At 25.9% G+C, this 17,764-nt stretch overlaps 2 protein-coding genes across 4 annotated transcripts; both read right to left on the bottom strand.

The window, feature by feature from the left end:
* Positions 1-106: 106 nt before the first annotated feature.
* On the bottom strand, positions 107-6,731 carry LOC126899204 (cleavage stimulation factor subunit 2). The gene is made up of 9 exons (XM_050673800.1): positions 6,576-6,731; positions 6,183-6,261; positions 5,956-6,125; positions 4,792-4,940; positions 3,996-4,103; positions 3,530-3,686; positions 3,285-3,420; positions 3,006-3,201; positions 107-352 (listed from the first exon to the last, which is right to left on the bottom strand). The coding sequence occupies exons 1-9, from the start codon at positions 6,619-6,621 to the stop codon at positions 233-235; spliced, it is 1,161 nt and encodes a 386-aa protein (XP_050529757.1). The 5' UTR covers positions 6,622-6,731; the 3' UTR covers positions 107-232.
* Positions 6,731-17,747, bottom strand: LOC126899201 (eukaryotic translation initiation factor 2D). 3 transcript variants are annotated; one of them, XM_050673796.1, is made up of 7 exons: positions 17,680-17,703; positions 17,526-17,613; positions 10,411-11,388; positions 9,909-9,998; positions 9,607-9,814; positions 9,373-9,544; positions 8,293-8,426 (listed from the first exon to the last, which is right to left on the bottom strand). In XM_050673796.1, the coding sequence occupies exons 2-7, from the start codon at positions 17,579-17,581 to the stop codon at positions 8,359-8,361; spliced, it is 1,572 nt and encodes a 523-aa protein (XP_050529753.1). In that variant the 5' UTR covers positions 17,582-17,613; positions 17,680-17,703; the 3' UTR covers positions 8,293-8,358. The 3 variants fall into 3 exon arrangements, with proteins under 3 accessions (XP_050529754.1, XP_050529753.1, XP_050529752.1); XM_050673797.1 differs by lacking the exon at positions 8,293-8,426 and adding an exon at positions 6,731-6,834 and having other exon boundaries at positions 17,526-17,747; XM_050673795.1 differs by having other exon boundaries at positions 17,526-17,747.
* Between the last annotated feature and the right edge of the window lie 17 nt (positions 17,748-17,764).

Below are 17,764 nucleotides of genomic sequence, written 5' to 3'. Positions count from 1 at the left end.
TACTATAATTCTACTATACTATAGTACACTTCAAGCAAAAAGTAACCAATAGTTAAAACAAAACCATGTCTGTTTAAATAACTTTTCAATAAAAATATAACATAAATAATTTGAAAAACTAATGTTTATTAAAATAAAATAGTAGGTAAACTTGAAAAGTAAAATTTACTGTATAACTTATTTTATAATAGTACATTACAATATTTTAATTAAATTATACTCTTTTAGTACATTATCTTTGAGCAGATTTAGCTATTTGCTCTTTTAAAACCAAAATACTTTGACGTTGTTCAGCTGGCAACATAGCAATCTGTTCATCAGTCAATTGTAATACTTGCATAATTAATGCAGCCTGAAACATTTAAGCATAATTTAATATAAAAATAAAAGGTTATCATTTAACATGGTCTATTATTCAGCTTTCCATATAAAATGCTAAAAGTAAAATAACATTAAATTTAATATAATTTCTTATGAGAGGTCAATATTTTAGAGCAATTTTTTTTCATAGCCTTAAATAAAATAATAATCAGCTCAAGAATTATAAAAAAAAGTAAGAAGTATAATAGTAACAATACTATGTTATAACGGTACAACAAATACGACAATAATTGATAGTAAACTCAAAATAGAGAAATTAAACATTATTTTGAATTATTGTTAATAAAGCTTTTAATGTACAAACTAAAAAATGATTAAATTAAAATTTTTATTGAAAGAAAGGAAGAAGAGAAAAAATAAATAAATAAACAAAAAAAATTATAAAATAATTAGAGATTAAATGACAAAGTCGGAACTCCTCAGGAAAGATATGATAGAAATAATTACAATGAAAGAATGGGAATTAAAAGTATTACCTATGGAAGGGGGATTAATATTGTGGGTGGCTAAGAAGCTAAATAGTTTATTTCTGCTGTTAAATAGGGCAGGATAATCAGAGACAGATCGGAAAAATCGCAAAGAGCTTTACTATCATGTAGGGGACAGAGGGGAACGGAATATTTAACGAAAGATAGAATGCATGGTAGGGAAGAAGATTATGACCTAATCTAAGTCTTAAGTACTGCGAAATGATATTTCTGGTTAAGTCAAGGTTATGAAACCATAGAAAATTAATAATAAAAAGAGATATAGAACAATACCAATTTTTTTGCAGCCGGAGGCGGAGTATGTCAGAAGCGGGAATTTTATGGCTAGAAGTTGCAAGGTGGTCAGCAACTACGTTACCTAATATACCAGGGTATGATCTGGCACCTAATAAAATAAAATAGATTTATTCTAGGATCAAATTAAAGAGGCAAGTAATCTAATAAGAATGTAGAGAGAAAGATGCTTAATAAACCAGAGGATCTATATTTTTTAAAAGCTTTAGTGTGCTCATTGACAGGGTATGTGCAGAAGGGAGATCACCATATTAGAAAGGAGAGAAAGGACTTTTTGGTTTTTTTAATTAAAGGAATGGACAATTCAGCGGCTATAATATGGCTCTGGTTTGTAGATACAAACCAGTTGTAGTCCTCAATGAGAGAGGAGGAGGAGGAGGAGGAGAAGAAATTAGAGCTGAAAATGGTCATGTAATTTTGAAAAGATGACCAATCAGCTTTTGAATAAATAAATCTATTAACTGTGATTTATGAGGATGAGGGTGAGGGAGTGAGACTTTTTATAATTGGAGATAATAATTTGAAAATGATAAATACCATGAAAGCAGTTTAAGACAGACCATGACAATAACCATGAGAAAGAGGGAGATGAAATGGTAAGGTCAATTTCAGAATCCATTTAGGTAAGGTGTATAAGGAGGGTAGGAAGCCATGTATTGAGAATACAAAGATTGTATGCAGAAGTTGCAGATAAATTAATGTTACCACGATGATTGGAGATTAGTGAACCCAGGGAGGGGTGGTGACTATTAAAGTCACTGCCTATAATAGAATTACAAGAAACTAAAGAATAAATGTTGCCAAATAGTATAGAAGGAGGGTTGGAAGAGGGCGAATTAAATAGACAGAATTTGAGGATGTGACCAAACCGTAAACACTTTCGACATTGGACAGGAGAATGGATACTCGGAAAAACATAAAAAATAACTTTATATATTGATAATTGTAAATAAAGTATTGCTGACAAAAATTTACGTTCAACTAAATTTAAACAAACGAGGTTGCTATCCTTTTTTTATATTAATATGTCTAAATCAAACAATTTTGACTGAAAATACATGACCGTCTCAAAAGTCTTCTTTAGAGATACTTTTGTCTAGACGTATGATTCCAAAACTATATAGTGAAGTGATAGAAATATTCGCAAAGTAGCTGTGTTCAGTAAGAGAGGGGGAAATGAGGCAATTGTTGGTGTTATTAACCAACTGGTTATTGACTGGGTGAAAATTGCCTAAGTTATTATCGCCAGAAGCAGAAACATTGGATCAACTGACTATTGATATATTAGAAGAATCAACATAAAGCGATATTATGTTTGAAGTTAGCAAACTGGGTGATGTCACAACAATGTATTCAGATGAGTTGCAATCCATGCTGCTAGTTTGAGATTGGGGGTCATTAGAAACTAATTTACTATCGGATTTAGGTTTATTGTATAAAGGGCTAGTTGGAGATTCGAACCTTGATTGCTCTTACCAAAATTATACAAATTATCTGTGGATATTTGTGGGTTGGAAGTTTGCAAAGTGCCTCTATGGCATTGTGGAGAGTGGTGCCGATCACCTTCTCCCGGATTAGGACTGGATTGCATCCAGAGCTTTGGTGATCACTGTAAATGTGAAATGATGAAACACTGGTTTCAAAACTGAATAAAAACACTGAATAAACACTCAAACAGAATAGTACTCTAAAAATAGGCGGATACTATAAACGTAGGCGAGATAAACAAGACCATCCAATACAACCAATAAATCGTAATTGAATTTGTCTTATAAAGTTTCTTTTTTAGGATACAGTCCTATTAAACTCACAGTGCGATAGATTATTTAATGTACAGTTTACCTTTTCAGTATCAGTTGAAGAAGCTGGTTTAGATTGCTGTTGAGTGGGTTGTGGTCGTGAAGATGGCAATTGTTGAGAAGGGATTTGTGGCATTATAACTGCTGGTGGGGCAATATTATTATTTGATCTAGGATCCCTTATAGTAAATTGACGTATATCTGAGTCCATATTTGCAGCTCGTGGATCTCTTGAAATACTGAATTATTAAAAACATTTTTGAAATATGAAAAAGTTTTCCTATCATATTATTTGAAAAAATATTAATATAAAAACACTTACGGAATATTTTGTGAAGGAATTGGTTCAATAGGCATTGAAGATATTGATTGTGAAATGGGTATCTGTGGAGGAGGTTGCCTTAAATCTTGATCCATCACTCGAACACGATTCATTTGTCTTAGATCCATATCCTCAACTGTACAAAATAATTAACATTTATTTTACTTTAAAATTCGAGTGTAGTAATAAAAATGAATTTAATTCCAACTAATAGTAATTTACAATAAAATGTAAAAAAATTATACCAGGAAAAGAATGTTGTTGAATATTTGGTACAGAAGGCTTTGGTTGGGTCCACACATCATTAATTGGCATTCGTGGTACAGTATTGACAGGTGCTGTTGTAACAGTAGTATTTGGTATCAATGGTGGAGGTACTTTATGTGCTGAGTGTAACATACTCTAAAAAATTTCAAAACCCTAATTTTTATTGTTTCATTTTTGTAGTTTGTTATAAATATAGGAGAAATATATAATATTGATATTTGTGTATCAAAATTATTAATTTTTATGAGATTCATGTAATTTTGGTTAATGTTTTGAACAATTTTTCTTATGTAAGTATAATAATCATGCCTATGTATATATATATACACATTTATTATGATATATTGTACCATAATTTTATTATCATGAGTTAACTATTTTCCAATAGGAATAATGGACTCTATTGACCCCCTAGGATATCCTTGTACAGTAGCTAATACTTACAACAGCTATTTGTGGATCCACAATTTTCATAATGACTTGAGCTTGTAGTAATGCATATCCAAGTTGTGGATTTTGAAGCAACATATTTCTAGCTTCTGCTGGATTATTCTAAAAATATATTCTAAAATTACTTTTGTTTAATATTTTAATAGCAAATTATTAGTAGTAACTTTTATTTACATTTATTCATAATTAGATTAACTGATATACTTTTTTAAAGTAAAATAAATGTATTTTAATTATTTAAGATATCATATTCAGTTTTTTGTTTTTATAACATATAAAATTTGATCAATCCCTCAAAAAAGAAAAACTTGAAATCTTTTCAACTCAATCAAGTCATAGATTTAAAACCCAACTTAAATCCCGGACATAATTAAAATAAGAAAATACATGAAATTAAATGTAAAAATTAGTATTAAAATAGTAGTACTAGTATAAAATAATCAATATGAATTAAACGTTAGTTTTTGGCTTTTATGTTTAGTCAATTAAAAAAAAAAATTAATAACACTCAGTAATATGGTTTTAAGTAAGTATTTTTATATAGAATTATATTGGTTTAAAGTACTATAAAGTAAGCTTATTGTTTGTCACAACTATGTATTGGATATTTCTTAAATAACTGATTCAATTCTTAGGTTACTAAAATAATTTACTTTTTTGATTGTAACATGATATTGTTATATTATAGAACAATACATTATAGTTTACATAAAATTATTTTATACAATTGAAATTTTTATTTGTAAATTAACCAATAAAATATACAACTGAAAATTAAACTGTGTTATACCTGTATACAAACTTTCATTTGTTTCATGAGTTCAAACATTTGTTCAGGTGGCAAAGATGCTACTGCACTACTTATATGTTCTGGTGCTTTTTCTGCACTAACTGCTTCTCCATAATGATTTTCTGATGTAGGCATTCCCATCATTAAAGCTAATGATATAAAACATATTAATGAATAATATTAATCAAATTTATAAATTTAACTACTTTGTTAGCATATTACATTGGTTAAATAAAAAAAAAAATTACAAATGAAAATCTTTTTTGTTTTTTAAATTTAGGTTTTTTTAAACTTTTTGGATATAAAATATTGATTTCCAAAAGCTAAATAATAGGCAAAAGAAACAATTTTATATTTACAAGAATTTATAAATATAATTTTTCCATATTTGTTAGTTGAATGAACACATATATCATATAACAGAATTTTTTCTATATCTTATTCAGTATAACAAGGTTACTATGATTTAGAAGAAAAAACAAAAAACAAAATTACTAATTATTAATATTAAATTTGTAACACTAATAAAATAAGACTTACAACAAACTATTTAATAGCAATAAAACATATTTATATAGAATTGTATTTTGTTAAAGATTGTGAACAAATTAATCTATGAGATTGTAGAAAACATTTTTCTATTTAGGCTCAAGGTTTAAACAATTATTGTGTAATTTGATTTAATACTTTAGAATAAGAAATAACAATTTTAAACACTTAGAATTAATGAAAATAATCCCTGTAAAATATATTTATTTAATAGATATAGGTCTACTAATTATAATCTTAATTACTTTCCACTTTAAATGACCTAAATAGTTGAAGTTGGCTTTAACGAAAGTATCTCTAAAATTATTTTATTAAATTATTGTATCTTATCTATATAGATATTCAGAACTTTTAGAGCCACATAGAGCTGGAAATGTTGGGTTTAAACAAAGATTATTTAATAAACAGATACTTAAAAATATTTATTTTTTTTTCAAACAATAAAGCCAAAGGAAGTATCTCCATGAATATTGTTTATTAGTAACTTCATTAAAAAGTAGTGAACTTAAAAATTTTGCTAATAGTACAATGTACTGTAGTTTATGATTTTCATGAAATTTGTATTGGTCTACAAGTTATGGTTTGTTTAGAATTAAAAATAAATTTATTACATACATTGCATTTCAAGTCTTGATTTTTCTGTACAAGCATTATCTACTCGAAGTGTACGGCCACCAATTTCATAGCCATTAAGGTTACGCATAGCACTTAATGCAGTTTCTTGATCTTTGTACTCACAAAATCCATAGCCCTTTGGTTTTCCTGTTTCTCTATCATACACTAGCCTAGAAACACATTATTTTAAATGGCATATAAAATTAAATTTTGTATATTTAACTTACTTAAAAGATATAACAGGACCTACTTCATTGAATATATCTTTAAGTTTTTCTTCTGTGGCTTCATAAGGAATGTTTCCAACTAAAAAGATAAATATTATTTCATACTTATCTAATAAACAATTTTATGTAGGCATATTAACTTGATGGACCACTTACATAAATTTTTATTAGTAAGTTTTTTTTAACTATACTATTATATTTAGAAATAAGTAATGTAAAAGTTTAGGATAAGGGTAGCGGACCCCTAGTAGTTGGGATAAAGGCGAGGAAAAAGAAGAAGACATCAGTTAAGTAAAAATTAATACATGAAATGATGATGAGTTAAATAAGTAAATAATAAATATTATAACACTAAATATTAGTTATGAGCAATATTGACGATAGTATTCTTACCAAAAACGCTTCTCATAGACTTATCCAAAATATTTTGGTCAGACATGATTCTAGGATTTTAGACACTTGTAAACTAATTTAGTGAAGTATATTTCATAAAATCGGAGTCTTTACAACTTAATATATCAACATTTATTCTTTATCAACACTTATATTTTTTTGATAAGCAAATTATGGCGGTTAACACGTTTGTAACATTGTCACTGGCATTAAATCTTAGATTCGCCAATTATAACAGATTGATCTTAAGTTATCGTCTCTAAAAAATTATATTTTATAAGTCAGAATCATATTTAAGGGGTGTATAAGTGTTATTATATTAAAATTTTTTACCACAGTGTAAATATGCTAATATTATAAATGTGATAAAAATAATTACAGTATAAAAATAGTAAAGATTGCTACACTTTAATCAGAAATTTAAATTCTTTAATGAATGACTGAAGCAAAAAGTTATATTGAAAATCACTGAATTAAAAAAAAATGATTCACAACCCACTCATAAAAATGATTACAGTTTTTTATGATTATAGTTTTATGGACACTGGAAAATAGCAATGACTGCTGTTTGTAACACCACTACACAGTGATTGTTTGAGGAGTTTCTCTCCTGAATCGACTCTTTCCATATTATATAAAACTTATATTTGTCTAAATACCTTTTATTTTATTTATCATTACTTGGTTTTTTGGATATTTTTATCAGAAAATTTTTTTTTAGTTTGCCGGTTCACTATAATAAATCAACTTTATTAAAAAAAAATCTAAATGTGTTCCTGTCATAAGTTTACACAAACTACTATATTTTCATATAGCCTGTGGATTAATAAATTAAAAATGTCTAATATTATTATATTTCTCTAAACTTAGGATTTACTAAATTAATATTATTAGAGTGAGAATATTTAGTGTCTAATCAATATATCTTTAATTGGAATGTAAAATTAAAAATATTTTAGTAATCCATTTCTTTGTAATTTAAAAAAAAATTCGATTTTTTGATTAATTTTATTTATTTTATGTTTTCTTTTTGAACCTGTAGGATTATAAAATGAGTACCGTTAAGTTGGCTTAAGTTGATCAATTCCAGATTGAATTTTAAAAAATTTTTTAACTCAAAAATATAAAATTCAATATTTGATCAACTATTATTCAAAGTAAGCTAGGTCTCCAATTTTATTTATTTGAGTTATCTGAAGCTTAAAAGGTAAATTTTAAAGTGGCCAACTTTATGCTTCATGCTTACTAAAGCTAATTTTACGATATCAAATAAGAAAAGGAGCTTGTATAGAATTCTATACATAGAAAGGAATACTTATTATAAATGGATAATATTAAAGCAAAAAACCATATCTTATTACCAATCTAGAATATTTTTTTTTTGGCATTTAAGAAAGATATAAAATAAATCATAATTTTTATGATAAAAAAAATTTATCAATATGATTTTATTCTTTACAAGCCTGTTTAATAATGTGCTCTTTAATATTTTGTTATGTTTTATTTATTATGGTTAATCGTTTAAGCCATACTTATTGTATACCTATATTTTAGCATATAATCAATCATATGTTATAATATTGCTCAATATAAGCAATATCTTATTCTAACCAATGATTTTATTGGCAATTTATGTTCTTTTTACTGTACACAGTATCCAAAATAAAGTAACAGAAAAAATACAGTAAGTTATGAGGAAAAAAATGTTCAACATAAAATTACAACAAAACATTTATTATAATATTTAAACATTAAAAAAAACTCAATATAACCAAGGCTACATTTATTTTTTTGATTTTTTAACATAGGTTTCATGACCTTTTAAAAATTTAGCTGGAATTTGGTACAGATCTGAAAAAAAAAATACTCATATGTAATTAAATAAAATGTATTCATAAAAACAATATAAGAAAAATTGAAGCAGATTGATGATAAAAGTTAAACACTTAAAATATTTTTTATTTTTGTAATTGGTAGGTTTAACCATTCCTAATACTAATATTGCAACCATAACATTTAACATTATTTTATTCACTCGTTATTGTTATTATTAATAATAAATGACTTGACATTTATAAGGTACTTTATTCAAAAAAAATTATTTTAATTAATTAATCACTTTTTGAAATTCAAAGAAAATTATAAAAATATTTGTTGATAAAAATTTAAAACCCTTAAAAAGCTTACAACTGCTCATTAAAAAATATTTACATTTGATCCATTTATTTTTCCCATTATTTATTGATATATATATTTTAATTTCAATGTGAAGCTCATAATGTATTAATTTTGTGATGGTGTGTTTTTTTAAGTCTGTCAATAAAAATTCTTAGCTCTCACTAGACCAGTTTTAATAATTAATATATCAAAATAAAATTTTAATCTAAAATCTTTTGAACCAAACTACACCCAAAAATATTAAAAAACTACATAGTTTTTATCATACATCATTTTAAATGAAAGAATAATTTTTATAGACTTATATTGTCATGTTTGAACTCTTCTAGTTTTAAAGGCAAATGATTGAGTTCCATTAAAAGTATACAAAAATTAAATGTTTAAAGTTTGTTTTTATTTATAATAAAAATTTGTATCAACCAGAGCTTTTTAAAAATTTTATAATAAATTTCAAATAAATTTAAAAAAAATTTAATTGTTCAATTTTTAAATTTAATTTTTTTGGGACTATTATATTTTACTCATTAAAAAAAACGCCATCTCTTGAGCGTTGTATGTAGATTATTTTTACTTGATCGCTCTCTAAATTCTACTCAAATATTTTTTAAATTTAATTCACCTGTCAATAATTTAAACACAAATAGAACTTGACAACCTTGTATTTGAACTTGTCTATTTTGAGCGTTTGGAACATTGTTAATGGTTGTACTAGCTGCCACACCATGTTGACATTCTTTGCTAAATTTTACAAGATCAATTCCATACATTTCTAAATTATTTACCAAAGTAACCTAAGAATATTAACATAGGTAAATTTAAAGTACAGATTTTTTGCAAATTTATAATATCATACCTTCTTGTTTCCACTACGATTATTTACAGTAATATCAATGGTATTTAATTTCTTCTTTAATGCTTTTTTAGTGTCTGTATTTAAAGTAGAAATTTCTGTATGATGCATCAATTTTATTATTTCTTCATTTAAGTCCTTAAATGATATATATAGCTTATCTTTTCTCTGAGATAATATTTTTTGAAGAACTTCATTTGGTTTAATCATACTAAAAATTAGAGAAAAATAATATTACATCTATATAACAGAAATACTAGTTAACAATAAAATTTTCACTAGCAAATTAGATTTATTATACTAACGATGGATCAGAAATATCTTGAAGTTCATACTTTTTGACGTATTCAGTTATATATCTACGAATAGAAGCAACGGATAGCTCGTCTCCTTTCCTGAAATAAGATTTTTCATTTTTCAAAAAATTCAAAATTGTTTTTTCTTTGTGATTATATGAGTGAGTTATGATAAAAAAATCACTGTAAAATTTTTATACAATTTCAAATGTTATATTAATTCTTCAATTTAAATTATAAAATTATTTTATGTCATACTATTTTTCAAATGGTTACGCATGTGATTTATTATTTATTTTTCTATGATTTTTTTATTAATACTTAACACAAATTTTTTAGTATAAATAAAAGAGTAATACAGAATCTTTCAAAATCTTAAAACACTAATTTACAATATTGATATTCAAACATTTATTTAGACGTTTAAGTCTTTGTTTCAAATAAATAATTTATCAATTTAATAAGATAAAAATTAAAAATAGAAATAGAAATAACTATATAATTAGAATACCTGCAAAGAAATTCAGAAAAAAGAGGAAGTAATCCAGAAGTCACTATATATGTTTCTTTAACTGGTGGTAAATAATCATTAGAACTTTCTTTTGACAGTGAATCAATATTTAAAAGCTTGTCATTATTAAAATTAATGTGAGTTATCACAGCAATTCCATCTTTTTCAACTTGGAACTTTATTATTCCATCTTTATCTAGGATTTGGAGAAATGAAGATAATTTCTTATAAGAGGTTTTTTTAATATCTATTTCTAGATCTTTAGGACTTAATGGCATAACATATTTTTTATAAAATGTACTAGCTAAAAGAGGCAACATATCTTTAGTAATTGAGTTTTTGAGTGCCTTTAGAGAACATTCTAACATTAAATCATCCATATTTTCTGTTAAAGATTTATTACTTTCAGGAACATTTGTTAAATTTTCACTTATATTAAATGTACTCTTAAATTGTTCTTCCATAATTTTAATAGTATCAGGAATAATTTTTTGAACATATAATTTAAACAGGAAATCATCACAATGGTGTAGTATATTAAGACATTTGGAACTTTCTTCAAGTTCGTTTATTGTATTACCATCAAATGTTATATAGCCAATACCAACTATCTTTTTGCCATAAGTAGAATAGACAGAAACACAACTTTCAGAAGGTAGAAAGCTTAAAATTTTAATGTTATCTACAGATTTAATGTTATTTACTTTGAGCTCATTTTGTATATTTAAGTTAGGTTTTGTATTTTCATTAATTTTTAGTGTAGGAATTATCTGAGGGAATTTCCAAACCATGTATAATGATGGATACAATTTTCCTTTAAATTCAAATAAAGCTGCAACATCTTGAATACAAAATAATTTTATGATATTATTATTATGGGTAATAATTTTGAATAGACTAATTTGTTTGCTTAGTAAATCATCTAACATAGTTTCTTGTACATTTAATGACTTTAAGATTTGTGTTTTTAATTTTTTCCTGAAACAAAATTAAAGTAAAATTTTTTAAATAATTTATTCACATTATAATATATTTTTAAAACTTTTCATAGTAGCAAAATAAAATCTTTAGTTATCATAAAAAACGCTTCGATACAAATCTGTAGATAGTGATTAATTTTAAAAAATTGATGGATTATTCCAAAAGCACGAATGAAAGAAATATATAAATAGTATTTATCATAAAAAAATTGTATTGATCCATATATTTTTCAAAAAGTTATAGCATTATAAAATTAAAACTATAAAAAAGAATTTTTTTTACAAAAATCTTATTGTTTTATTAAATTTGATGTTAGTTTTCACCATGAAAACCAACTAAAGTCTGAAATTTTTCTTTTTCATATTAAAGTTTATTACATAAGCTTTAATTTAATATACATACATAAGTGTCAGTATTTCCGGAAACATAAAAAAATTAAGTTGAAAAAGTTCATTTTTCTATATACATTTTTAAGTTTTGAACCCCTCCTGTATAAAGGATAATGGTCCGATTTGAATGACAAGTATGTCGCATAAAAGAAGAAAATAAATAGTACTTAACATAAAAAATTATAATGATTCATACATTTTTCAAAAAGTTATAGTGTTATAAAGTTACAATTATAAAAAAGAATTTTTTTTACAAAAATCGTATTTTAGTTTCGATGCGAAGCTGAGAATGTAATAGTTTTACTATGATGAGTTCTTTTTTGTGTCTATTACCACATTTTCTCAGTTCTCACCGAACCGATTTCTTTCAACGATACTTCAAAAGATCACAAATCGTATCTTGTCGAAAACATTACCTTCAAAAATTAAAAAAATTTCCTTCGTTCCCCATAAATGGGAGAATCCTCCAAAAAATTAAAATTTAAAATCGGTAATAATTATATTCGACATTTTTAAATTTTTTTTTACCTAAAACTACCATAGCTTTATCAAAAATTACCAAATCAATATAACTTTTTTTTATAGATGCAAGATGTCTTTACCTATCATTTGATATATTTTTTTTTATAAATCCGACCTTGTACCTGCACACGGAAGAGAATTCAAAATAACAACTTTTTCAACTTAACTTTTGAAAGTATTCCGGAAATACTGACACTTATGTAATATACTATATTATGGAAAAAAAAATTCGGACTTTATTTTGTCTTCACGGTGAAAATGGCTACCATATGCTATTTTTGTGTTAAAATTCTCGATTTTATATTTTAAATTCTTATCTTTAAAATACTATAACTTTTTGAAAAATGTATGGATCAATAGAATTTTTTTATGATAAAACTATTTATATACCTCTTTCTTTCGAAATACTTATTTTTTAATAAAACCATTTCCCTTTAAATATATATATATATATTCATATATTACACTTATAAATCATAAAACTTCTATAAAATCTATAAAAAAAAAAATTATATTGATTTGGTCATTTTTGAAAAAGTTATGGCAGTTTTAAGTAAAAATTTTAAAAAAATGTCGAAAATTAATGATTTTTTAAATTAAAATTTTTTGGGGGATATTCCCCATTTACGGGGAACAAGGGAATTTTTTTCAATTTTTGAGAGTAATGTCTTCTATTAGATACAATTTTTGATCTTTTGACGTATCGTTAAAAGAAATCGGTTCGATGAGAGCTGAGAAAATGTGGTAACAGACACAAAAAAAAAACACATCATAATAAAATTAATACCTTCTCAGCTTCACATCGAAGCTAAAACTGGAATTATTTTGGTTCCTAGTCTTTGTATGAACTTAATTTTTTTTAATGACAATATACATATTTAACTAGCTTATAAAATAGAAATGATCTTAATAAGAAAATAATGATCAATAACAATTTTTGGATCAATACTTCAAAATATATTAGCATTTCAATAATTGTTTGGTGATATGACTATTTTTTTTATAAGACATTTCATGGTAGCATTTATCCTAACTAAAAAACACAAAAATAAAATTTTATTTTGTTAGTAAATAAGTGGTTTATAATAAATTGGTTAGTCAGTATTACATCTATGAGTACATTAATTGAAGCAAGGTTATCCATTCAACTTCATGAACACCAAAAATCGTAAAAAAGTTTTTTTAGATTAGTACAATTATGTACAGGGTGATTTTTTTATCATAACCCACTCAATTACTTGCAGAATAATAATAATTTAAACATTTTTTTTTTTCATTATCTTTACACATTATTCTTGAATTTTTAACTATGTAATACTTTTTAAGTTCATCCCTTATGCCTTGGAGGGGGGTCAACTTTGTTTTTTTAAATGGTAACACATATTTTTAATTTAATAAAATGTTTGAGTTTTTAATTTAATAGTAAATGGCATTTGAATTTTTAATATAACTTTATTAGCTTATTAGATATAAACATTTAAAGTTTCAAAATTTTGAGNTTAGATATAAACATTTAAAGTTTCAAATTTTTGAATTAATATACAGGTATAATACACAATGGATAACAAATATAGGTAGCTAATTGGTTTTTTATAACATTGATATTAGCAGGTACACAGCATTGTTATTATCAATTGTAGTAAGGCACATTGTTATGAGTTTATAAATACACTAACTGACAATACAGAAAGTATATCTATTGATAATCATAATTGATAATAAACAATCCGTGACTGAGACAGCAATGTCATAAAAATCCAATTAGCTACCTGTATTTACAATCCCATGTGTATTATACATGTATATTAACTCAAAATTTTGAAACTTTAAATGTTTATATCTAATAAGCTAATAAAGTTATATTAAAAATTCAAATGCCATTTACTATTAAATTAAAAACTCAAACATTTTATTAAATTAAAAATATGTGTTACCATTTAAAAAAACAAAGTTGACCCTCCTCCAAGGCATAAGGGATGAACTTAAAAAGTATTACATAGTTAAAAATTCAAGAATAATGTGTAACTAAAGATAATGAAAAAAAAAAATGTTTAAATTATTATTATTCTGCAAGTAATTGAGTGGGTTATGATAAAAAAATCACCCTGTATAGCTATTTTTTTTTCTATGATTTTTTATTCAAAAAATTATTTTTATTATTCATGAGTTTTTTATTTTACTGTAATGTTATTTTCTATAGCAGGCAACAGTAACACATGGACTGCAGAATATATTTCTACGACCTTCTTTAAAACCAAATAATGTAACTTAATTTCAATTTTTTTTTGGCAATATATATGCTAATATTATATACATAATTTTTTGTGGCCCTCCATAAAAAATATGACCAGTGTATGTCAAATGGTCGCTGACTCTTGTTCTATAAGGGATATGTTCACTTACGTTATCAATTTTAATCTCTGTATTAAGATAGTCAATATTAAAAGATTTAACATCAATGGTGATATTGTAATTAATGTAAAATAGTACATCTACCAAATATGATAACGATTCTTTTATCTATTTTTTTTTTAATAAGCCATGAATATAACTTATTTTGTAGATTAATTTTATTTTTATGAGAATATTTAAAGGCAATTTTCATTATCTATACTTTAGAGAGATTTATTCATTGTTTTTATTAAATCGAAGCATTTATAATTTGTCCAAAAATATCAAACAGCCTCTGAATATGCCATAGTCATTTTATTTGTATAAATAGTATTATAGAAAATATTAACTGCTGGCAAACCTGTGGATAGGGGATAAGAATACTTCCACGGCCCCTCTGGCAGTCGTAAGAGGCGATTAATGAGGTTGTGTCAGGTTGAAAGCCGGCATAAAATTTTTGTCAAATAGTATGAGGTGTCCTGAACAAAACTTAGGCGAATTGTTCCATCTCGGATTTACGCGGAGACAACAGGCGTGAGGGAATAAAGTAATTAAAAACGTAGAAGGCCTAAGGAGTAAAGTGTTTGTTACCAGCCGAACAACTTGTTCGGTAGCTATTTCATCAGTCATGTGTACAGGTCTATCCCCCAACGCCTGTAGTGTCAACGGTGTAGGGACATCACTACTTAAATCTAGACTGGACTCGTGTATAAGGGAGAAAGACAGATACAAAGAAATAATAGGTACTTGGAAAGTTGGAACATTAACTGGTAGAAGTGGAGAATTAGTAGAAGTATTGAAGAGGAGAAAAGTTAATACTTTTTTGGTACAGGAAACTAAGTGAATTGAGGGAAATAGGTGAGGGTTATAAAATAATATACTCAGGTAAGTCTAGTACAAAGAATGGTGTAGGGATAATAATGGATGAGGAGATGAAAAATAAAGTAGTAGAAGTAGCTAGGAAAAGTGATAGAATTAAGGTCGTAAAATTGATACTCGAGGAAAAAGTGTTAAATGTAATAAGTGTCTATGCACCACAAGTAGGATGTTATGAAATTGACAAGGAAGTGTTTTGGAGAGAGATGGATGAGGTACCTGCAAAAAAGCGGTGGTATTGACGAAGATGTAAGACACAGAATTAAGTGTGGGTGGTTGAAGTGGAGAGAAGAATTTGATGTCTTATGCGATAAAAGAATTCCAATAAGGCTGAAAGGTAAATTCTACAAGACAGTAGTGAGACCAGCTATGATGTATGGTTCAGAGTGTTGGGCGGGTGATAAGAAAGTAGAGCAGAGAATGAGTGTAGCAGAGATGAGAATGCTTAAATGGATGAGTGGAGTGACTAGGAAAGATAGAATAAGGAATGAACATATAAGAGGGAGTATAGGTGTAGTGTCAATCGTGGATAAGATGAGAGAAAATAGACTTAGATGATTTGATCATGTTATGAGGAGAGAAAAATTGGAAGCTGTAAGAACAGTTATAGAAATGAATGTTGAAGGTAGGAGAGGTAGAGGAAGATCAAAAAAGAGATGAAGGGATGCTATTGAATGCAATATGAGGACAGCTGATGTGAGCATAGAGGATGTGAGCGATTGTGTCAAGTGGAAGTTTAGGTAAGGGTGGCCGACCCCAAGTATTTGAGATTAAGGTGAGGAAGAAGAAGAAGTACTGCTGGCAAACCAAATCCAATGGTGGTAAATTTTTGGAATAAGAAGATATAAAAATACTTTGTGTACTGAAGACATGGCTTCACAATTAGGACAAACTTAAACACATTATAAACTGATATTTTTTACTTAATATTTTCATAGTCTTAAGTTGATAATCTTAATACATTTCTCCACCATAAAAAAACACAAGCAATACAAGCATTTTCAAAACTAGCTTCTTGAAAATTTTTTAAAAAATCTATGTGATCATAATTCAAATCACAATAATATATAAAATATTGTGGCATCTGAGAATTAATAAATATGGTCAATAATTCTTGTTATGTGGTTGCTTATAGAACAATTCATATTCTCCCTGTATTCTTTACTACATTCAGTAGTGAAATTTATAGAAAACCATTAATGTTCCTATATTACTACATTGAGCATCTATTTTTATTGTCTTTATTAGGCTGCCTAGCTTCATCTGAATAAATTTTAAGACTTTTGTTTGTTTCCTATAATCCTTGCTACATTGATCAGGTTTTAGTGTCTCAAATTTTTCAGAGGTTTCCTGTTCATTTTCAATATTTGTAGCTGACTATAGAAAAAGAGAAATTTTCTCTTTCCATATTTGCTAATTCAACTGATTAATTGCATACTATTTGAGAGGTATAAATGATTTGTTGGTTAAATGTAAATTGATTAATTTTTTTGTTAAAATTTAATTTAATAAAATAATCTTAGTGTGTAAATATTTTCACCATCTAAGTTTTATTGCAAATACGTTTAACAAATTATGTGATAAATTCGTTTTTCAAATGCTTATGACGTATTTTTTTTTTGTTTAATACACATTCAAACTTTGTTAAGAAACTGCTTCAAAAATGATAAATTATATATGAGATACCTAGAGCTGAAGGGATCAAAGAAATAAAAAATTGATTCCAATATAATTAAATTTAAAAAATGATAAATGTTACTTTTTAATGCAGTCTGTTTAAGAAATCAATGATAAATATTAGCATATTAAAAAAATTCACTGTGATCTTTAATACTATTGAACGAGTGATTATTTTATGTTTTAGTATTTAATTATCTGATTTTTTCCCAAAATTTCACTTTGATCAATCCGTTTTGGGTACCTCACATACTATTAAATAAATAAAGAGTCACTCACAGTTCAGTGCCTTTAAGAGAAACATTTGACTTTATCCGGAATTCTTTCTGGAACATGTTTTTCAATCCCAGAATATAACTATATTATACTATCAAGAAAATATTTTCAAATAAAATTTTTTTGAAACCTATTATATAAAAAAATAATTCCAAACCTTTGAATATATATAAGATTGCTTCACTCAATTATTATTAAAATAAATCTAATAAATAAACTTAGATTCCTATTATTATGATAAT

This window comes from Daktulosphaira vitifoliae, unplaced genomic scaffold (genome assembly GCF_025091365.1).
Source record: "Daktulosphaira vitifoliae isolate Bord-2020 unplaced genomic scaffold, ASM2509136v1 Scaffold_2, whole genome shotgun sequence".
Classification (NCBI taxonomy): Eukaryota; Metazoa; Arthropoda; class Insecta; order Hemiptera; family Phylloxeridae; genus Daktulosphaira; species Daktulosphaira vitifoliae.
This window is presented reverse-complemented; position numbering and strand designations above follow the sequence as displayed.

What these genes read in the sequence shown, in the direction of transcription:
- LOC126899204 (XM_050673800.1), bottom strand. Translation starts at nt 6,621, where the DNA reads ATGTCTGACCAAAATATTTTGGATAAGTCTATGAGAAGCGTTTTTG. An exon ending in GGTCCTGTTATATCTTTTAA is followed by an intron (nt 6,126 to 6,182) that starts GTAAGTTAAATA and finishes ATGTGTTTCTAG; the next exon opens with GCTAGTGTATGATAGAGAAA. An exon ending in ATTCCTTCACAAAATATTCC is followed by an intron (nt 3,202 to 3,284) that starts GTAAGTGTTTTT and finishes TTAATAATTCAG; the next exon opens with TATTTCAAGAGATCCACGAG.
- LOC126899201 (XM_050673795.1), bottom strand. Translation starts at nt 17,581, where the DNA reads ATGTTCCAGAAAGAATTCCGGATAAAGTCAAATGTTTCTCTTAAAGGC. An exon ending in CAAGATATTTCTGATCCATC is followed by an intron (nt 9,815 to 9,908) that starts GTTAGTATAATA and finishes TCTAATTTTTAG; the next exon opens with TATGATTAAACCAAATGAAG. An exon ending in TGTGTTTAAATTATTGACAG is followed by an intron (nt 8,427 to 9,372) that starts GTGAATTAAATT and finishes TTTTTTTTTCAG; the next exon opens with ATCTGTACCAAATTCCAGCT.